At 39.8% G+C, this 24,027-nt stretch overlaps 3 protein-coding genes across 5 annotated transcripts in view; 1 reads left to right on the top strand and 2 right to left on the bottom strand.

The window, feature by feature from the left end:
• LOC134820871 (uncharacterized) overlaps window positions 1-24,027 on the bottom strand; it is a 1,079,557-nt gene that overhangs the window by 796,868 nt on the left and 258,662 nt on the right. The window lies entirely within an intron of this gene.
• LOC134820652 (uncharacterized) lies at window positions 13,766-16,694 on the top strand. The gene is made up of 5 exons (XM_063831157.1): window positions 13,766-13,878; window positions 14,045-14,206; window positions 14,939-15,115; window positions 15,329-15,491; window positions 15,744-16,694. Exons 2-5 carry the CDS (start codon window positions 14,065-14,067, stop codon window positions 15,958-15,960), a joined length of 699 nt encoding a protein of 232 aa, XP_063687227.1. The 5' UTR covers window positions 13,766-13,878; window positions 14,045-14,064; the 3' UTR covers window positions 15,961-16,694.
• The window catches only part of LOC134820865 (uncharacterized), a 58,641-nt gene continuing 54,564 nt past the window's right edge, over window positions 19,951-24,027 (bottom strand). For all 3 annotated transcript variants that reach the window (XM_063831508.1, XM_063831509.1, XM_063831510.1), the window contains 4 exons: window positions 22,553-22,721; window positions 21,652-21,823; window positions 21,177-21,360; window positions 19,951-20,965 (listed from right to left, as the gene is read on the bottom strand). In XM_063831508.1, coding sequence (XP_063687578.1) covers window positions 20,810-20,965; window positions 21,177-21,360; window positions 21,652-21,823; window positions 22,553-22,721 — 681 coding nt within the window. In that variant the 3' untranslated portion in view covers window positions 19,951-20,809. The remainder of the gene's footprint in view (window positions 20,966-21,176; window positions 21,361-21,651; window positions 21,824-22,552; window positions 22,722-24,027) is intronic.

The raw sequence follows: 24,027 nt of genomic DNA, 5'->3' as shown, positions 1-24,027 counted from the left end.
AACAACCATCACGTGACTATGCTAACAACCACCACGTGACTATGGTAACAACCATCACGTGTCTATGCTAACAACCATCACGTGACTATGCTAACAACCATCACGTGACTATGCTAACAACCATCACGTGACTATGGTAACAAATATCACGTGACTATGGTAACAACCATCACGTGACTATGGTAACAACCATCACGTGACTATGGTAACAACCATCACGTGACTATGGTAACAACAATCATGTGACTATGGTAACAACCATCACGTGACTATGGTAACAACCATCACGTGACTATGGTAACAACCATCACGTGACTATGGTAACAACCATCACGTGACTATGGTAACAACCATCACGTGACTATGGTAACAACCATCACGTGACTATGGTAACAACAATCATGTAACTATGGTAACAACCATCACGTGACTATGGTAACAACCATCACGTGACTATGGTAACAACCATCACGTGAATATGGTAACAACCATCACGTGACTATGCTAACAACCATCACGTGACTATGACAACAAATATCACGTGACTATGGTAACAACCATCACGTGACTATGGTAACAACAATCATGTGACTATGCTAACAACCATCACGTGACTATGCTAACAACCATCACGTGACTATGGTAACAACCATCACGTGACTATGGTAACAACCATCACGTGACTATGCTAACAACCATCACGTGACTATGGTAACAACCATCACGTGACTATGGTAACAACCATCACGTGACTATGGTAACAACAATCACGTGACTATGGTAACAACCATCACGTGACTATGGTAACAACCATCACGTGACTATGCTAACAACCATCACGTGACTATGGTAACAACCATCACGTGACTATGGTAACAACCACCACGTGACTATGATAACAACCATCACGTGACTATGACAACAAATATCACGTGACTATGGTAACAACCATCACGTGACTATGGTAACAACAATCATGTGACTATGCTAACAACCATCACGTGACTATGGTAACAACCATCACGTGACTATGGTAACAACCATCACGTGAATATGGTAACAACAATCATGTGACTATGGTAACAACAATTATGTGACTATGCTAACAACCATCACGTGACTATGGTAACAACCATCACGTGACTATGTTAACAACTATCACGTGACTATGTTAACAACCATCACGTGACTATGCTAACAACCACCACGTGACTATGGTAACAACCATCACGTGTCTATGCTAACAACCATCACGTAACTATGCTAACAACCATCACGTGACTATGCTAACAACCATCACGTGACTATGGTAACAAATATCACGTGACTATGGTAACAACCATCACGTGACTATGGTAACAACCATCACGTGACTATGGTAACAACCATCACGTGACTATGGTAACAACAATCATGTGACTATGGTAACAACCATCACGTGACTATGGTAACAACCATCACGTGACTATGGTAACAACCATCACGTGACTATGGTAACAACCATCACGTGACTATGGTAACAACCATCACGTGACTATGGTAACAACAATCATGTAACTATGGTAACAACCATCACGTGACTATGGTAACAACCATCACGTGACTATGGTAACAACCATCACGTGAATATGGTAACAACCATCACGTGACTATGCTAACAACCATCACGTGACTATGACAACAAATATCACGTGACTATGGTAACAACCATCACGTGACTATGGTAACAACAATCATGTGACTATGCTAACAACCATCACGTGACTATGCTAACAACCATCACGTGACTATGCTAACAACCATCACGTGACTATGCTAACAACCATCACGTGACTATGGTAACAAATATCACGTGACTATGCTAACAACCATCACGTGACTATGGTAACAACCATCACGTGACTATGGTAACAACCATCACGTGACTATGCTAACAACCATCACGTGACTATGGTAACAACCATCACGTGACTATGGTAACAACCATCACGTGACTATGGTAACAACAATCACGTGACTATGGTAACAACCATCACGTGACTATGGTAACAACCATCACGTGACTATGCTAACAACCATCACGTGACTATGGTAACAACCATCACGTGACTATGGTAACAACAATCATGTGACTATGGTAACAACAATTATATGACTATGCTAACAACCATCACGTGACTATACGTGTCGTCCTTACACTCCTTATAAGGTAGTCACGTGTTGTCACTACACTCCTTATAAGGTAGTCACGTGTCGTCCCTACACTCCTTATGAAGTAGTCACGTGCTGTCACTACACTCCTTATAAGGTAGCATAGTCACGTGATTTTTGTTACCATAGTTATGTGATGGTTGTTAGCATAGCCACGTGATGGTTTTTAGCATAGTCACGTGATTGTTGTTACCATAGTTATGTGATGGTTGTTACCATAGTCACGTGATGGTTGTTAGCATAGTCACGTGATTGTTGTTAGCATAGTCACGTGATTGTTGTTACCATAGTTATGTGATGGTTGGTATCATAGTAACGTGATGGTTGTTACCATAGTCACGTGATGGTTGTTACCATAGTCACGTGATATTTGTTACCATAGTCACATGATTATTGTTACCATAGTCACGTGATGGTTGTTACCATAGTCACGTGATGGTTGTTACCATAGTCACGTGATGGTTGTTACCATAGTCACGTGATTGTTGTTACCATAGTAACGTGATGGTTGTTACCATAGTCACATGATGGTTGTTAGCATAGCCACGTGATGGTTGTTACCATAGTCACGTGATGGTTGTTAGCATAGTAACGTGATGGTTGTTACCATAGTCACATGATGGTTGTTAGCATAGCCACGTGATGGTTGTTACCGTAGTCACGTGATGGTTGTTAGCATAGTCAAGTGATGGTTGTTAGCATAGTCATGTGATGAACTGATAAGCTAGAAAACTGATAGCTGACGCCCCTCGCGTGAAATAACTGCAATAATTGAACTCTGCTAACTGCTTAAATCAACCTTTCAGCTTGTATCGATTATTGGTTTGTAACAGGTTTTATTTACTTGGGGACCCCAGGCTATAATGTTCATAAATAGAGATTAAGCGGAATGACAGGCTGAGTGCCGACGAGTAAGCTTGTATCGGCTTTTATCAGCTTTTATCGGCTTGTATCGATTATTGTATCAATTTGCACTCGGCTGTGGCTCGTGCAATTAATAGTGTAATCGCATTATACGCAGTTAGATTAGCATATATAATTACAATTTTCATTACCAACATCTTATCATAGTTGTACAATCTTTCTCGTTGTAAACTTTTGGCATATTCTGGCATTTAATATATCTTCCACATAATTCTAACATGATAAACTAGGCTGCGTTAGCTGTTTAAATGTGTAGTGTATTATACTTATAATTATATGATATAACATATAGTGTGAGTGTAGTATTACTACTAGTAGAACCCGACCATTTATCTCAAGATAGCAGCTCGGAAACCTCATTAAATCGAAAATAGACAATTAGGCCGGCCCGGTTTAGTAAGGGGCTTCCCGCTTCGGTCGTCGTACATTTTTTCATACATGATCACGTGAACAACGGGGTTCCCCTAAGGCTTGGAAGATCAATTAGTAAACAGTTGAAGCGGCTCCCTAACACACTGGATTGTTGTTAATTGTTAGTTTGTTTATTAACGATTTTTGTTGCTGGGTCAAGTCCATTTTCGAAAAAACTTCCGCCATCCTTATTTTCTCGAAATAAGCATTACAACGGTATTTTCCTCGAAAAAAATCAAAAAAAACCCGCCACTCTACTGTAGAGTGATTTAGCACGCTCGGACCGTGCCTATCAGCTATTTATCTACTGCTATATCCAAAATCCACGTTTTTCTGCAAAAACGACCATTCGTAACCTTTCACTAGGTAGTGCGTTGTAATTGTATCACGTGGTGACCCCCACTGTCGCTTCACTATAGTGTAGAGTTTCTATGATACAGGGGGAGCCGCGCACTCGTGCGCCGCGGGTCATACAACGTATGATAAGTAGTGCGCCATCGACAGTGAGCTGCGCGTGCTGACTGTAGGATGGTTTTTTAGCACTAATTTCGGCCAGCAAAAATTCTTTGTTCTTATTGAAACAAATGCGTATTGAGTAACCTTGTAGCGCGTTGTGTTACTGTGCCGCGCCGCGCACTTAATAAGGCTTCTCTGGCTAGATCGGCGAGATGCGCTACTGTGCCGCGCCGAGCTGCCATGAATTGACATCGTCAATTAATGATCAGTAACCTTCCCTTGATCCAATTTTAACAAAAATGGTTAGCTTACTCATAGACTTACAAGAAAAGTGTCCAAAAAATTTAAAGCATTTCTAACCATCTAATTCTTATCAGACATTATGTTACAGCCAAAAACAGCGTATTTTGCCCCATTTTCATCATTATATCAACTCTGATATCTAGGGGGTGCACCATAAAAATAAACTTGCTCGGATTTTAAAATTTTTTGTACCATTGTTTTCTAGAGACTGTGAGAATTTTTACAATACTAAATTTGTCATACCTTTTTTGGAAAGATCAGTGAGTTTCGCCTAGGTGCCATATTTGATGGTGCGCGGCTTTTGGAGCAAAATTAGCTGTAAAACTCGCGCAATTTGACCAAATTTGACCAAATTCGTTGATTTTTGTCGTATTATTTGGATATATCTTCAGTTCCTTGAATGAGATCATTCTGAAAATTGGCGAAGACCTTCCAATTGGGCTTTCACAACTGTCCGAAAAATTTGGTGGATATCAAAGTTGATATAGTGATCAAAATAGAGCAAAATACGCTGCTTTTAGCTGTAACATAATGTCTGATGGTTGGATATGCTTTAAACTTTTCGGACACTTTTCTTGTAAGTCTATGAGTAAGCTTACCAATTTTTGTTGCAATCGGAGGTCGGGAAGGATACTTAATATCTATTTGTTTGAAGAAAATTGTGCTGGCCGAAATTAGCGCTAAAAAATCATCCTACAGTCGGCACGCGCGGCTCACTGTCGGTGGCGCACTACCTATGATATCCACTAAATTTTTCGGACAGTTGTAAAAGCCCTATTGGAATGTCTTCACAAATTTTCAGAATGATGTCATTCAAGGAACCGAAGATATGACAGAATAATATGACAAAAATCAACGAATTTCGTCAAATTACGCGACTTTTAGTTTTACACCTACTTTTGCTCCAAAAGCCGCGCACCATCAAATATGGCACTTAGGCGAAACTCACTGATCAATGATCATTCCAAAAAGGTATGACAAATTTGGTACTGTGAAAATTTTCACAGTCTCTAGAAAAACAATGGTACAAAAATTTTGAAAATCCGAGCATGTTTATTTTATCGTGCACCCCCTACTTTCACTATTACTGGGCCGCGCTCAGCCTGTCATTCCGCCGAATGTTTATGGACATTGGACATAATAGCCTGAGGTCCCCAGGTAACTTTCACTATTGCTTTTTTACAAAAGCAAAAAGGGTGTGAATGGATAAAATATTTCCTTGTATGTACGCTAGAAGTAAGATTACGTGATTAGTGATTTTCTAGGATCTTCTAGGATATTCAGAACGTGACTGATTTGCGGAAAACCAAAGTGTTAAAAAGGTTGTACTTGTAAAATGTAATTGTGGATTTTGCTGAAGTCAGACATTTTGGGAACCATCTAGAATTATTCCTGGGACCTGTCCCGACCATTTCCCGTTAAAATTGCTGTGTTGCGAATTTTGTCCGACAAATAAAAGAATTAAATTAGGACGCATTGGCTGTACTATAGTATAATGGAAGGCGCTTGAATTTTCAGAATTACGCAGAGCTCTCAATCACGAGATTATTATGCTTATTTCCCCACTGAGATGTCCGCGAAGACGCTAATTAATTGTGTACCAGTATCCTCAACTTTGAACGAACATATTATTATTTTTATAACAACATAGTCTTGTGAGCAAATTTCGTGCAGAATTTCAGTTTGATATCACAATGCAAGAAGTGGTTGAGTTATAGCCTCTATTTAATCTCAAGACTTGGTTTTTATATGATAACAGTCAAGAGTAAATCATTTCCATAAATCACTGTTTATATATCATTATCTAATGATTATAAGGATTTCCTTTTTAATAATCTTTTATCAATTTGTATAAACTTCATTCTGTAATATAAAAAGTTACTATTAGTTCTGAGGTTTAATGGTGACATCCTAACAAGACTATTGAAACACCCTGCACACTTCATATTTTTAAACTTAAAAACGTCCATTAACTTGATAAAATTGAGAACTAAGAAAGCACTATTAATACAAGCACAGGCAGCTGACTTAAAGTTAAAAGATACTTGGACTCCAAACAATTTTAAATTGCAGTAATCAAGTCTAATTGCAGCGGCATACACTTACTATTACTATCATGATTGTACTATAGACAGAAAATCTCTCAAATCGATTTTGGGCGCTTTTAACCATTTGTTGTAATGTTTTTAGATACTGAATATCTTATCTAAATTTATAAACTTTTTTATCGGAACGAATTAATTGATATTTAATAATTTATTCGGTAGTTTTATTTGATATTTATATTGATATTGATTATATTGATATTGTTATTATTGAACGAAGCTAACTCTAGACATAGTTATTTTTTTTAAATAATATTACTTCTTTTAACAAAGGGACTTGGAGTATAAACGACCAAGTTTGCATACATTTCTATCCAACCAAGATCTCAGGAGGCAATGGTGGGTGCGTAAACTTTATGGTCTGCACTCTCCGATCCTGTATCACCCTGGAGTCTTCTTGACGTGTCTTTGTAAAAGGTATATACCTTCTAGTCAATCTCTTGCTACTCCAAGTCCCCTATGATATCTGACCTAAAGTTCGTGCTAGTTATATATATATGAAATATAGTTTTGTCTGCTTTAATTGATACTAAATAAAATTGTTGTTTTCTTGAAATTTTTTTTCTTGAAACTTACTAAGGGACGTATAAAAGTACAATAAAGTAGTGAGTAAATAAATTTTTCTATTTAATTTTAAAAGACTATCATTATCAAATCTGTTCTAACTAGGCTTAATAATTTTACTATTAATCATGCCCTCAGCAATGTTATGTTAACGTTTGTTAGGCTCTAATGAAGGTGAAGGTTGTAAAAAACATTGAAAACAATCAGAAACATGCAAATTTGTCCATTAGTTGTAGCAGAACTTCTTTTCCAATCGTGGGCGTCGTCTTCTGAAGCATCGTCGTCTTTTGAAACATCTTCATCTGGGAGGTCGCCTTCAAGAGTAACAGTTTGGGTGGTCATAAGAGGATTAGCCACGCCGGTGAGTGTAACTGAGCACGAGAAAGTGTGTTCATCTCCAACTTTCTTTAAAGCAATCAAGTTCTCACTCGTTAGAGTAAGGGAAGACGTCTGGGTCCTATCTGCATACACTCCATCCTTAGGACTGTAAGAGTTGTCTGTTTTGGTGTCTGTCATCCATTCAATGCCAGAAACTTGTCCGTAGACACCTTTCATGACACAGCTGATAGTGTGATCCTCCATTATGTTCGCAGTTATGACGGAAGGTGTTATCCCAGTAGTCGGGCATTCCTCAAGACTACAGGTTTCCCAATAAGGGGCTACATCAACTAAACACCAGGGCTCACTACCAGTGGTATCACTGTTTGGATTTCGACATAAATTTCCAGTTCCGTCCGTTAAGCCAGCATTAGGTAGTTTTGTTGGGTTAAAAGTTGGGTCTAACCACTGTTTGCAATTGAGTCCGGAACTTGATATACTTACATCCCCTCTGTAGTCGCCTCCTTTAGTAGCCTCGCTGTAGCACTCTTTATGGGGTTCCTCAATAATGATAGAATGTGTGGCTGTAGCCGTGTTTACGAAACCTTGGACTAATTTGACTGTGCAGGTTAATTTAATTACACCCTCACCACCAGCGTTTTTAAGTGCAATTAGGTTCTCCTTAGTCAATGTTAGCGATGAAGTCTGGGTCCTATCTGCATACACTCCGTCTTGAGAACTGTAAGAGTTGTCTGTTTGCCTATCAGTCGTCCATTCAAAGCCAGAAACTTGCTCAGAGATGCCTTTCACGACACAGTTGACAGTGTACTCCTTCATATCCAATGAGATAACTCGTTTGTTAAGAGGTTTTATCCCAGCAGTCGGGCATTCCTCAAGACTACATAGTTCCCAATATGGGGCTACATCAACTAAACACCAGGGCTCACTACCAGTGGTATCACTGTTTGGATTTCGACATAAATTTCCAGTTCCGTCCGCTAAGCCAGCATCAGGTAGTTTTGTTGGGTTGAAATTTGGGTCTAACCACTGTTTGCAATTGAGTCCGGAACTTGATATACTTACATCCCCTCTGTAGTCGGCTCCTTTAGTAGCCTCCACATAGCACTCTTTGTAAATGTAAGGATTCTCATCTGGCAGGTCGCCTTCAAGAGTAACAGTTTGGGTGGTCATAAGATGATTAGCCATGCCGGTGAGTGTAACTGAGCACGAGAAAGTGTGTTTATCTCCAACTTTCTTTAAAGCAATCAAGTTCTCACTCGTTAGAGTAAGGGAAGACGTCTGGGTCCTATCTGCATACACTCCATCCTTAGGACTGTAAGAGTTGTCTGTTTTGGTGTCTGTCGTCCATTCAATGCCAGAAACTTGTCCGTAGACACCTTTCATGACACAGCTGATAGTGTGATCCTCCATTATGTTCGCAGTTATGACGGAAGGTGTTATCCCAGCAGTCGGGCATTCCTCAAGACTACAGGTTTCCCAAAAAGGGGCTACATCAACTAAACACCAGGGCTCACTACCAGTAGTATCACTGTTTGGATTTCGACATAAATTTCCAGTTCCGTCCGTTAAGCCAGCATTAGGTAGTTTTGTTGGGTTAAAAGTTGGGTCTAACCACTGTTTGCAATTGAGTCCGGAACTTGATATACTTACATCCCCTCTGTAGTCTGCTCCTTTAGTAGCCTCGCTGTAGCACTCTTTATGGGGTTCCTCAATAATGATAGAATGTGTGGCTGTAGCCGTTTTTTCGTAACCTTGTACCTCGACTAATTTGACTGTGCAGGTTAATTTAATTACACCCACACCACCAGCGTTTTTAAGTGCAATTAGGTTCTCCTTAGTCAATGTTAGCGATGAAGTCTGGGTCCTATCTGCATACACTCCGTCTTGAGAACTGTAAGAGTTGTCTGTTTGCCTATCAGTCGTCCATTCAAAGCCAAGAACTTGCTCAGAGATGCCTTTCGCGACACAGTTGACAGTGTACTCCTTCATATCCGATGAGATAACTCGTTTGTTAGGAGGTGTTATCCCAGCAGTCGGGCATTCCTGAAGACTACAGGTTTCCCAAAAAGGGGCTACTTCAACTAAACACCAGGGCTCAGTACCAGTAGTATCACTGTTTGGATTTCGACAAAAATTTCCGTCCGCTAAGCCAGCATTAGGTATTTTTGTTGGGTTAAAAGTTGGGTCGTTCCACTGTCTGCAATTGAGTCCGGAACTTGATATACTTACATCCCCTCTGTAGTCGGCTCCTTTAGTAGCCTCCACATAGCACTCTTTGTAAAGAGGGCATTCCTGAAGACTACAGGTTTCCCAAAAAGGGGCTACTTCAACTAAACACCAGGGCTCAGTACCAGTAGTATCACTGTTTGGATTTCGACAAAAATTTCCGTCCGCTAAGCCAGCATTAGGTATTTTTGTTGGGTTAAAAGCTGGGTCGTTCCACTGTCTGCAATTGAGTCCGGAACTTGATATACTTACATCCCCTCTGTAGTCGGCTCCTTTAGTAGCCTCGCTGTAGCACTCTTTGTAAGGATCCTCAGCATTTGTCAACTCAACAGTCGCGATTAAGATCATTAGCCAAAACATTTCACCTTCGGGAGAAGAAACATGTAATTGATTAAATTGGAACATACAGTAATAATATACCACGATTAGGAAAAATCCGCTGTAAATCAGGGTATGCGGTAAATCCAGGTTTTGATAGTTTACGTAATATTATAGGAATTTCCTGCGGACTTGTAATCTAATTATCCAGGTAACACAAACTGCACTGCTCTCTACTTAACATTTAAAAAACGTACTACAATTCCAACTTCTGATGATACTTTCAAAAAAATTTATAAATTTCTAATAAAACAATAAACTCAGTGCCAACAATTTGAAATGAAATTAAATAAATCGCGTTACGACATTTGATTCTTTGTCCCGAGAAACCGGTTGGGCATTTTAAGTCAAAATAAAATAAAATTAAGAAGCTGTTAATAAAAAACGGTTTTACATAAACCCTTACCCCAATCCAAACCATAACCACAAAGCCGAAGAATTGGGGATAACGATCAATTATGTGTAGCTTGCACTGAACACAACGTTATTACCACAAAACCGATCAAATTTTCGCTCGCAAATCTTTGCACGTGCACATTCGTTTTTGAACACCGTTACCATGGTTACTATGCAGCTTCCTATTTCTCATAAAATTTGCAAGTGGTCGGTCGTACAGACATACTTATAAGATAATCTTTATAATTATAGTTTAGACTAGAAATTAACGTTATCTGACAACAAAACCGATCAAAATGAAATTCCAACATTCATTGTAGATGAAGATGATTGTAGAAGACATATTGATGTTGTTCGATGCTTCAGTAGAATCATCGTGACCTGATAATTATATATGGCCCAAGCATATTATGAACTTGTTATCCCAAACAGAGATATATCTTCATACGATGCGTGTGATAGGAATTATGATCATATGCTGCTTAAGCTTACGACTACGAGTGACTCAGTGGATCACATACTGCATACGTGGCTTGAACTGACCCGAAGGAATTATTATCAGTGGATCACTTCGAAATACATGACGACGTCATTGACGTGAACCGACGAATCGGGTCCACAAGATCATTTCGAAATAAGAGACGTGAAAAGACCCGACGAATCGGGTCCACAAGAAAGGCACTCTAGTGCGAAAAAGGATCTGACATGAACTTTGAAATAAGACAGGATATTGTATCGTACTAGAGTACGTTACCTGGATCGTACTGCGACACGTACTGTAGTGCGAAAGCGGGCCCAGAAAACCTTACTGGTAGGGGCCTAACTTCGAAAATAAAAGAGATAGAAACGTCTGGTTTTCAATGTTCGCCTTGTAGTTGTAAAACTAACGTTTCCTCCCCAGGAGGAAAATTCAAGACAACGTAGATTTTGAATTATCGCAAAAAGTCTTATTTTGGGCCAAATTAAAGATCGCAGCTTTTTAACTTTGCAAAATAATGTTGTTGCTATGAGTATGACTTTGATACGCGAAAAGTGGCATGCAACGTATGTCAACTATGACTCCAGATTGTAATTCACGCGAGCAATCAGTGAACATGACCGTGACGTCACGCGCGCTGACACACGTGCTATTGAAAAACGACCACCTCTAGTAACACTAACACGGCCAGCCGGTAAGTTTTGCTGGGGGTGTTTTTGTCGGACTTCGCACTACAGTACGATTACCCCGGCAAAATCCGGTACGGCAGCCAAAAGCCCATTTCGGTCGGTTCCTAGTAGTGCATAGGCTAGATTAGAAGTTCAAAATCGGGAAGTTAAACACGTACCTAAGGCCACGCCGATTTCTACCTATTTATCACTAAAATCACAAAAGCAAAATTAAGAAAATTTGTATGTTAAAAATGAGCAAGTCAACGTGATCCTTTTTTAAATAGTCACATCGCGAGAAAACATTCCGGCGCAATTCAATTGCTGCAGAATGCTGCGTTACTGGGCCGGCCGCGCTCAGCCTGTTATATACTCATTCCGCAGAATCTCTATGATCATTATCACCCTACGCGCGTGGGGTGGACTCCTGGGGTGGACTTTTATTCAGCGCGTATTTTGTAGCCTGTTCAACTTGACGTTTTGAATCGTTACTATCTCAATGTCACAGATACATAGAATGTGAGGTGATCATCTTAAAGAGACACGTCTCAGCTTTCACCTGGTGTAAAGTTTATCTTTGTTCTCAAAATATAGCTCGCTCAGTGTGCAACAGAAGTTGACATTACAATAACCACGTCCGCGACCGGTCGTCAGATACCGGAGTGTTGCACAAAATTGGGTCCCCAAATTAAAATTCTATGACACAGTTACCATGCAGAAATGTCTAGGGAAACATTTGGTGAAAGTTTCAACTCTCTACTATAAAAATAGCGATAGTTATTGAAGATAAACCGTGAGAAACTCCCTCTTGTCGAGATCTACGCTCTAGGAACCTCCCTTCTGTACCACGTGACAACGATTAGAGCGTCACGTGGCCGTCACGTGACACAAGTGCGCGCGTTGACTCGAGCATTCTCGTGGGAAATCCTGATTGCCTGATCGATCTCCTGGGAAATCCTGATTGCTACGGAAAGGGCTGACAACCACTGTTATTTTTGTTCCTCAATTTTCCAGTTCACTTGCTCAGTGCTGTCAGTTGTTTTTTGTTTGCCCTGCTAAATAAATTTCACTCCGTCATAATCCCCTACTCCCCTATCCAATGAACTGTTTCTGTTACAGCTGCCATTCTGTTGACTTGACCCTAACTTAGTCTTATCATTGTCACTTGATAACTTTATCCGTGTGCACTTTCTCGAAACTCACTTATCTTTGTTAAGACTCAGCTTATCTCAGATCTAAATGTTGCCTTAACAGACTTACTGGTCACTGCACTGGACCCTCCTTTAAATGCAAATATCATATGAGCAGCCGATTGATTTATTGCTTGAACTGTGCATCCTTTTTTTTAAATACATAAGGTCAATTTTTCTATCGTGAAACTTAGTCACTGAAAGTGAAGACAATGCAATCTGGCTGTGCCGGTTCCCCTCTGCCTAGATCACTTAGAATATCCATAGTTAGCAATACTTTAATCGTTTAATGCAGCGATATAGCCAGTTATTAATGCCACATTGTAGATTTTAGCCTGTTCCAATCATCCTTATATCGAGTTAATGAAATTTATGAAATTGCCTACCGTTCAAATCGCTCTCTGTTGTTAGCACCACACTGATTAACTACAATGTTCCAATTTTTTAGAATTATGTCCGACATAATTCTAATTTTTGCTGTTACAGCAGATAGTTATGGCGAAATGGCACGCAGGAATAAGTCATCCCTGTCCTCCAAAAAGCACATGAAAAGGTACTTGGTAAGCCATGTCTTTTCCAATATCAAATCCAATGTATCACAATCTGTGGACTTTTTACTCAAAAACTAGATTGATTAATTGATAATTCATTGCTGATTGTTCACGCGCCCTATATGGAAGTATAAAAATGGTAATCCGCATACTCCAGGAAGAATTGAAGCAATCTCAAGAGAAAAGAAGGGAATCTGGATCCTTCGTCGGATCGTCACAGAGCTTAGAGGGGAGCTCTACGCTTCACTGGCCATGCAAAGCAGGGAGAGTGACGGAGGCGGAGGCACTGCTGGCTGCTGGAGCGGACATTAACAAGCTGGACAGAGCGCAGTTGAACCCTTTCATGACGCGATCAACTCAGGTAAATCATTTGACCGCCTTAACAATATGGGTTTATCTAACATTGGTAATAGTAGCAAGAGGTTTTAGTCATGCGTTTGATTACAGCACAGTGTGAAACCCTGAAGCATACGTCGAGCTCTAAACTCTGTTTTGTCTGATAATCAATTATTTGAATATTGAAGGATTAAATTTGGTAACTTGATGATCACATAATTAACAGGACAGGTCGACTGTGCTAGATGGCTGCTGAGGCAAGACGGTTGAAAGCTCCAGCCCGAGATATGGTCGTTTTGTAGGGAGAGGGGGCTAGAGTCAGTGCTAACAGCTTAACAGAAGGTAAAATCCTGAACTTTTGTTCATTGATTCTTTGAATCAATGAACAGATTCAAAGAATCAATGAACAATCGTTCAGATGTAAAAATTATTTATTCACTATTTTGCATTACATTTAGTTACACGACTGACATGCGACATCCGTCGTTGACCTTTGTCTTTATTTCAGCAAGGTACGGAGAGCGATCCATGGCTGTCCCGATAGACCCACTCAGACTCCTGCCGGAAGATACTCCTCCGGTTGATCCAGATGAGACAGTTCTAGCAGATGATCAGTTACAGACTGAAGAACATATCCCACAGATCAATGCGTCAACATCTGCAAATGAAGGTACTTCAATCTGCTCTTCTTGTATATGTCTTTGTGCCTGCGTCTGTGATTGTACTGAAGTGTACTCTGTGTGTTTGTGCCTGTGTCTGTCTTTGTATCGAGTGTGTGTCTCTGATTGTACTGCGTGTGTCTGTAATTGTAATGTAGTGTACTGAAGTGAACTATGTGTGTTTATGTGTGTGTGTCTGTGTGTGTATGTGTCTGTGTGTGTATGTGTCTGTGTGTGTATGTGTCTGTGTGTGTATGTGTCTGTGTGTGTATGTGTCTGTGTATGTTTGTGGGTGTGTTTGTGGGTGTGTGTGTATGTCTGTGTGTAACTGTGTCTGTCTGTGTGTCCGTCTGTGTCTGTGTGTGTCTGTGTTTATGCTGTGTCTGTGTGTCTATGTCTGTATGTGTTTGTGGGTGTGTGTATCTGTCTGTCTGTCTGTCTGTCTGTCTGTCTGTCTGTGTGTCTGTCTGTCTGTGTGTGTGTGAGTGAGTGTGTGTCTCTGTGCGTCTGTGTGTGTGTGTGTGTGTGTGCGTGTGTGTGTGTGTGTGTGTGTGTGTGTGTGTGTGTGTGTGTGTGTGTGTGTGTGTGTGTGTGTGTGTGTGTGTGTGTGTGTGTGTGTGTGTGTGTGTGTGTGTGTGTGTGTGTGTGTGTGTGTGTGTGTGTGTGTGTTCTTTCATAGAAGTTGTTATTTCCAAGATACGAAGCTCGAAAAGCTAGCATTTAGTAATAGACGAATTTTGCAGCTGATATCAGAATCGAAATGATGATGGTACTACACGAGATGCTCATGGAAAAGGTATCAGTTTGCTTTTCTCCTCCCACGAGCAGTACAAAGTGTGGGTTCAGCTTTAATCTGATAGAAGATATCGTATGCGGAACCCAAGCCCGGCTATGTCTGTACATAATAACGAAAGAAACCGGTAAGTTTTTAATCATGTAAATGTTCGGCCGAACGTTTGCTTTCATTTTAGACTAGTGACGAAAATCAACAATCGTTTGCCAGTTTGGTTAGTAAAATCGACAAAAAATAGTCCATTCCCCAAGGCCATGATATTCGAATTCTGCCCGTTGAAATCGGCCACTCTGATTTTTATCATTGAACTTTGCATTGATGACATGTTCATTCTCTACAGGTTATGCTGCGAGGGCGTTTAGCTCGATAGATGTTGAAAATGCCCACAGCATTATAAATCATTTGGACCGCCGAGGGGTCCAAAACTCCTCAATCGAAGAGCTTAGTAGACATGTCAGCAACCTACAGAGACTTCAAATTCTCAGGAAAACCTCTCTAGGACGGTAATACATTAACTTGTTTAGTTAATAAATTTAATAAGTAGATTTTGAGTGATGATTACTCAATACTGATATCGAGGTACCATAAAAAGGGTATATAAACTTATCACTTATGCTTATATGCTTATACTCTTATACTATCAATGAATATCAAATCGCCTTCTCTAGTTATCAAACCCAACATAAATTAAATCTCGGCCTACAAGGACTATTCGATATTTACAACAGACCGAGTGAATGTCTCAATCTTTTCAGGAAGCTTTATACTCCGACATCCACAATTTACCACGCCCCTGAGATCGACAAAGGTCTTTCTGATAGATTGACTTCCAGCCAATTCGATCTATCGAAGCCGAGTGGGAAGAACAAAGAACTGAAACCCATGGTCGCAACGATGCTCCTCGCGGACAAGGGAGAGTTAGGGCCATCGGTGGTCACAAGACTGCAGAATATTTATTTTTTTAAGCGTTGAGGTTGTCACGAAAGCGTACTGTAACGGGACTGTATCAGATTTGAGTGATTTGATTTTGTGATTCGCAGTTCACGTGATTTTATTGTGATCTTAGACTGTAAAAACTATAAAGGTTCAAGTTGAACTATCGTCGCCATGATTATGTATTTTGGAACTGTTCACGTTGAAATTGCTTCGTTAATCAGCAGTCTTCCTTGGTTACCTTCTACTGTGTAATGCAGCTACGATCAACGATACTTAGCTAGTACATTCATAGTAACTGCACTGAGAAGAGTAAAAAATTTGAGCTTTGACGGAATAACATTTCCTTGTTTTTAGATACGGTTACTATTCTAGTGAGGGGTTCATAGCTGACCATTAAGGTCTTACTCACAATAATTTGTGCTCTGATATTGGCCGTACTGACTGCTGTTGAAAAAGCCACGCCATCAGATGCGCGTCACGAGAGTCCACCCCAGTAGACCCCACTACGTACAAAATTTGAAATTTTCCCAAAAACTTCTGATTAAGCTAGTTTGTTTTCAATAACTTTTGCAATATTAACAGTAGACCCTTCAAATTTTCACCAAATGTTACTCCAGACATTTCTGCATGGTAACTGTGTCATAGAATTTTAATTTAGGGACCCAATTTTGTGCAACACTCCGGTATCTGACGACCGGTCGCGGACGTGGTTATTGTATTGTCAACTTCTATTGCACACTGAGCGAGCTATATTTTGAGTACAAATATAAACTTTACACCAGGTGAAAGCTGAGACGTTTCTCTTTAAGATGATCACCTCACATTCCGTGTATCTGTGACATTGAGATAGTAACGATTCAAAACGTCAAGTTGAACAGGCTACAAAATACGCGCTGAATAAAAGTCCACCCCAGGAGTCCACCCCACGCGCGTAGGGTGATTATGAACATAAATATAATACTAATAGCATGAGGTCCCCAGGTAAAATGCTGCGGTGCGACTAACTGAATATTTAATTATAAGTAAATAAACACATGTTACATATCGTGTGGCGTGGCCAATTAATTGTTTATGGAAATAATATTAATAAATATACTTTGCTTTCCAGCGCGTATGTATGTGATCGTTTATCCAGAAAAAGATGCGGGTTTTCTATATAATTACATTCTTATTTTATTGAGTTAGTTGAAGGCTACAATTATATTTGTATATTGCAGAAATTTCCTGCAGACTGATAATCTAGTTTGTCAAATGACAAATTCAAACTGCTCTCTACTTTATTAAATCAACGTACTACAATTCCAACTGCTGATGATTCTTTGAAAGAAATTTCTAATAAAACAGTATGAGTAAACTCAGTGCCAACAATTTAAAATGAAATTACAAATATTGCGTTACGACATTTGATTGTCCCGAGAAACCGGTTGGGCATTTTAAGGCAAAATAAAATAAAATTAAAATTAGATAGTGCGCCATCGACAGTGAGCCGCGCGTGCCGACTGCAGACTGTAGGATGGTTTTTTAGCGCTAATTTCGGCAGCACAATTTTCCTCAAACAAATAAATATTGAGTATCCTTCCCGACCTCCAATTGCAACAAAAATTGGTAAACTTACTTAAAGACTTACAAGGAAAGTGTCCGAAAAATTTAAAGCATATCCAACCATCAGACATTATATGTTACAGCTAAAAGTAGCGTATTTTGTCCCATTTTGATCACTATATCAACTCCGATATCCACCAAATTTTTCGGACAGTTGTGAAAGCCCTATTAGAAGGTCGTCGCCAATTTCCAAAATGATCTCATTTAAGGAACTGAAGATAAATCCGGATAATACGACCAAAATGGTCAAATTTGGACGAATTTGGTCAAATTGCGCGACTTTTACAGCTACTTTTGCTCCAAAAGCCGCGCACCATCAAATATGGCACCTAGGCGAAACTCACTGATCTTTCCAAAAAGGTATGACAAATTTGGTATTGTGGAAATTCTCACAATCTCTAGAAAACAGTGGTACAAAAATTTTTAAAATCCGAGCAAGTTTATTTTTATCGTGCACCTCCTATTAAAATTAAGAAGCTGTTAATAAAAAACGGTTTTACATAAACCCTTGCCCCAATCCAAACCATAACTACAAAGCCGAAGAAACGGAGATAACCATTATAACCCTCACCCTAAACATAACCCTATTAACATTTGGCTTGTGCCTTAACGGGTGATACTCGTATAAATATAATATCTGATCCATATATTAGTCCAACTCGGCGCGCGTCCTGGTAGGTTGTAAACCTACAACTTGTGCCCTGTCTCGCTTAATTGGAAATAACCAGTGATTAAGTGCAGTGCGCCTGCATGCTAAAATTAAAAAGGTAGAAATGTGCCCTGAATCGGGAACTATTGTGCTTTGATACTCAAACCTGCATGACAAAAAGGCAACAAATGTGTCTCACACGTGCAATCGCGCTCAAGGGGTTTGGTAGGAAATGCCAATTGCATAGCATTTCTGATAATAACTTGTCTACTCTTGTTGATGTTCCAACGTTCTGCTTGTTGATAATGATTTGATCTATGTCTACTGCTACGGCAGCCAAAAGCCCATTCCGGTCGGTTCCTAGGCTAGATTAAACTTCAAAATCGGGAAGTTAAACAGGTAACTACGGCCACGCCGATTTCTACCTAATATCACTAAAAATAAAATCACAGAAGCAAAATTAAGAAAATTTCTATGTAAAAAATGAGTAACTCAACGTGATCCTTTTTTAAATAGTCACATCGCGAGAAAACATTCCGGCGCAATCCAATTGCTGTGGTGCGACTGACAGAATATGTTAATACAATTATAAGTAGATAAACACATAAGGTACAGATCAGATCATGGCCAATGAATGGAATTGGAAGTATACTATTACGTTGCTTTCCAGCGCGTATGTATGTGATTTTTGAACCTGAAAAAGATGTGCAAGTCAGCCTGATACTTTTTTTAAATAGTCACATCGCGAGAAAACATCCCAGTGCAACTCAATTGTTGCAGAATGCTGCAGTTTGCAGCGCGACTAACATACAAATTATATTATTATAAATTCGTCCGAGTTTTCAATTTTTGAGTGATGGGCCGGGTTGTGAATTGTCAAATAATCTGATAGTTGTAGGGTAATATGCGGTAAATCGGGGTTTAACTATAATATTAATAATCTTATTAATATTACTTATACCTTACTCGGGAATATTATAGCGGGTTAATTTATGACCGGGAAAAATATGGCGGACTTTCCCAAAACCCGCCAAATTATCCCGGTCATGTATTTACCGGTGGCCGACCTTTCAAGTTTTTTTTCAGAGGTCAACAAATTTTCAACCGAAATTTCTGTTTCTGTTACTTGTTAAAGAAGTTATTTCAATTTACAGTTATATTATTATTGATATTACAGTTATTGATATTACTCTCTACGATTCACTGATTCATGGGCAAGAGAAGTGAGAATCACGGTCCACCCTGAAATCTGATTTCTATAACCAAATTGTGATTTTTATAACGAAATTATGGTAGCAACCGCCAATAAAGTTACAGCCCTCCATCCACTGCTTCAAAAGTCTTCTCTAGCACATATGAGACTTCAGGTAAATTATGATGATCACCACCCCCTTGGAACCCCATAATCTGAGTCGGCGGGTTTTTTTATGACTGGTAAAATTTTTGACCGGGAAAAATATGGCAGAATCTTCCAAAACCCACCACTTTATCCCGGTTATAATATTCCCGAGTAAGGTAGTTATTATTGGCAATTTGATTAAACTTATCCGACCTCCCGGCCCTTTTGACTAGCGAGTTCTTACTGTTAGTATATAATATAGGAAACATCTGAAAATGTCCTATCGGTAGGACATTTTCATAATTTTCTTTCCATCAAAGTTTTCTTCGGATATACTCAATACAGCTTCCAGGACCCTCCAAATTCATGGAAAACTAGTTACTGGATACCGGAGAAAAACTAAAGAAGTGAAACTCTGCAAATTGGTTAGCAAATAAATGATAAAAGATTTGAACAATGTGAATAATCGAAGCGTCAAATATGCAGCTTAAACAGCTTCTTACTATTTCGAATCGAGAGAGAGGTAATAACGGTTATACAATATTATCAACTGGCGTCAAACAGCAAACACAACTAAAATTCTTAACAAAATAAATAATACAAAATAATATAAATCGTACCGGATTTATCTACAAAATGCTGAAATTAAAAAATATATAGTGTGGGAATTAACTAGAAGAAAAGAAGACCTTTAATAACAAAAGTTCTAAATTAAATAACCACGTCCCTGTCATATATAAACCTCGACCCAAAATAGATCAAAATCAACGTTATCAGTTATTGTAGAAATTCACATAAAACAAACAATTCAAATATCTTGCTACTACAATAACACATAATTTGATCCAGTCTTCTTTTCTTCTAATTCTATACTCATTAACAAGCATCAAATCAATAGGTCAAGTCTTTGTCAAGGTTCAAAACATTCCTCCACATTTTCATATGTTTTATCCAATAGTTAAATAACATGCTTTCCGTCAATCAACTTTATTAACTCTTCAAATACAATACAATAGTAAAAATAATGGTTTTCTTCTCGAAGACGAAATGACTTTTATCATGGCGAACATTCAAACTATTAAGAAACTGTGACACTGTTGGTGGTATGGGTTTGTTCAGGTTTTAATAAACCAAACTGCTCTCACAAGTAATTCCACTGTTTAACTTTAGCTCAGTTTCGGTTATGTGTTCAGGTTCGGTTGCACGGTTCCAAACATGTCGCACATAATTAACTGAAGCCGAGTAAGCGAACCGATCCTGCGCTAAAGTTGAACAGTATTACGGAAGTATTCCAACTATTTGAAGTTCTCGTAATTATCAAAGCTGTCCACATACTGCACCAGTGCTCTGTAGATGTAGTCGTACTGATCTACACTTTGAACCATGAAAGGTCGGGAGCGACGCAGCTGCAGGGCGGTCTGGAAAATGTCCACAGTTCCTTCTAACTTTAGCTGTGGGGAGGCGAGGATTTAGTAAAAGTTACATCCTAAATTGAAGGGCACACACTTTATCAGACCGTCTTTATATTCATTAAATTCTGTCCCAAAGCTCAGTATTTAAAAGAAACCAACTAAACAACTTGCAGAGAATATTCTATATAAGTAGTATATATACAACATAGTGTGAACTGTGATTAGAGATATTCTCAATGTCAATATCTACCTGTTCGAGACAGTTAGCAATAGCAATGAAAGCAGCAGCTCTCCCCACCCCACCACCGCAGTGCACGACAGCCGGCTTGTTGCCCTGTTGTTTCTGCCACCGAGCCATGTTCTCTATTGCCCCTATCATGGCCAGTCCTCCCAACTTCATGCTCTTTTCTGTGAGGGTCGTGAAGTGCCATAATCTGAGGAGTGAGAAACTAATTATAGCTAATTATTTGCTAATTATAACTAATTATAGCTGAGCTGTATCTGCTTATTCGTGACAAGAGTCAAGATAAGAGTACTCTTATCACTATCAGATCAGAAAAGGGGCAAAATAAGCATTAAAATCAAACTGTAGAGAGCCCTCTTATTTTGAATTTAATCGGCATTATTAATATAAAAGGTTAACAAGAAGATGTAACGAGGTTAAAAAGGCTAAAAAGAAGATGTAACGAGGTTAAAAAGGTTAACAAGAAGATCTGCCCGCCTACCTGACAAGTCTGAGAGCCTTGTAGCCGTCTGAGGAGTGGGTTACACACAACTCCCTCCTCGTTATATCAGGACCCTCATCCACTGCCAGTAACTTTATCTTGCAGGATCCGTACTCTACTTCTTCCTGCTCTTGTAGCGGCCAGTATTGGGCACACTTTATCTTACCTTCTTCTGGGGTGATGGTCGTGTTACAGGGGGGGGGGGGAGTATTGGGCACACTTTATCTTACCTTCCTCTGGGGTGATGGTCGTGTTACAGGGGGGGGGGGGGGGGGGGAGTATTGGGCACACTTTATCTTACCTTCTTCTGGGGTGATGGTCGTGTTACAGGGGGGGGGGGGGGAGTATTGGGCACACTTTATCTTACCTTCCTCTGGGGTGATGGTCGTGTTACAGGGGGGGGGGGGGGGGAGTATTGGGCACACTTTATCTTACCTTCCTCTGGGGTGATGGTCGTGTTACAGGGGGGGGGGGGGAGTATTGGGCACACTTTATCTTACCTTCTTCTGGGGTGATGGTCGTGTTACAGGGGGGGGGGGGGGGGAGTATTGGGCACACTTTATCTTACCTTCCTCTGGGGTGATGGTCGTGTTACAGGGGGGGGGGGGGGGAGTATTGGGCACACTTTATCTTACCTTCTTCTGGGGTGATGGTCGTGTTACAGGGGGGGGGGGGGGGAGTATTGGGCACACTTTATCTTACCTTCCTCTGGGGTGATGGTCGTGTTACAGGGGGGGGGGGGGGGGGGGGTGGGTGTTTTTACGCATTATGATTTATAAACAAATAGGAGAAAGAGAAATGAGGAAACTTCAAGTCGCACTTTTTGGTATTATTTTGACACTTCAAATAAAGTGAAATTTAGCACAAAGAAACTTTTTTATGAACAGATTACATAACATACCGACAACATTAGTCATACAGACGATAGAACAGGCTCCTGTCTCGTATATCATCTTCCAGAAGTCAACAACTGTCCCATCCTTAGGAGCCTGGGTCGAGATGTACACGTTCTTCTCGTGGTAGGAGGAAATGTAGCTGGCGTTTATGTAGTCACTTCCGGGTACGCCCGTCTGGGGAGGTGGTGTAGTTAGAGGGGAGGTGTGGTTTATATCATACTTTAATATGAATGACTTCCTATCATACTTAGTATAGGGGTAGTTCACAATTCACATATTACGTAATCAGCCGAGGGGGGGGGGGGGGGGTTCCAAATGATTACGCTAGTCTAATTTTGACACAATAGCTATGCGTAAAACTGATTACGGAGGACGGGGGGGGGGGGGGGGGGGGTAAAAATCGTCCAAAGTGATTACGTAATATGTGAATGACGGTCACTTAGTTGAAGTGAACGGTAGATTTTGTCGTATTGAACGCACGTTCCAGTCATTTTGTAGTGAATGTTAGTGAACGTCAGTGATTATCAAAAACAAAAATTCATGAAAATAAACTTTTTGAAATCTCAATTTCTCCAACTGATAATTATTAATTTGTATTGTATTGTATTGTAGTAGTATTTATGCTACTGAAGGTAGACGTACTCTGTCGAACCAAAGCGCGCTACCTGGACTCAAGTTCGACACGTACTAAAGTTCGACAAGATAACTTTGACTGTCGAACGAGAGTTTTGAAATCTCCGATCTCAAGCAACGATCCTTTACGAGCTTGTAATCTATTCGTTTGTTTGTTTTCCACTAGTCTCATGATGTTCAATTATGTGTGAATGCAATCTCTATAATCCATATCTATGACTATTTAATAGTCCTCATACTCATAATTCAATTGTTAGCTAGCAGAATTGTAGACTTAGTGGAGAGATAAAAGATTAACGTAATAACTCGTACTCCGTTTTATAGATCTACAGGGTGAGTTGAAAATAGTGTGTGGAATGTAAAAATCGATAATTTTTTTTATGAAGGAGCAAATTTTTGTAAAGTACGCTTTATAAATATCTACCACATACCACACTTTATATTATCACAAACGACTAGTTACCGAGTACCGGTCTAGAGATTTGGCTGCTGAATCGAAATCAGTCGGATATCGATCTAATTTCCTGTTAGCTAGACCGGAACTGAGTGGTAAACAGGAGAATTAAAATTATACTGAAAGGTTCTTGAATTTCTAACCGCTCATGGTTGCTAAATGTCAGAAAATATTTGTATCTGCCATTGAACCCTGTGATCCTATGATGACGACCCAGCAATAGCCATTGGATCACAAGTAGAAACTATTTGTCGGACTAGAGTACGCTACCCGGACTCTAGTTCGACACGTACCGAAGTACGGCAGGGGTGATATCTGGCAAATTTTATTTTGTCGAACGTGCGTGTCGAACAAGAGTACGTGAATCCTACTGAACACTACTAGTTCAGAAGG

This window comes from Bolinopsis microptera, chromosome 9 (assembly GCF_026151205.1).
Source record: "Bolinopsis microptera isolate Bmic1 chromosome 9, MBARI_Bmic_1.0, whole genome shotgun sequence".
Taxonomy (NCBI): Eukaryota; Metazoa; Ctenophora; class Tentaculata; order Lobata; family Bolinopsidae; genus Bolinopsis; species Bolinopsis microptera.
The sequence above is the reverse complement of the archived record's forward strand: the minus strand, read 5'-3'. Positions and strand labels throughout refer to the sequence as shown.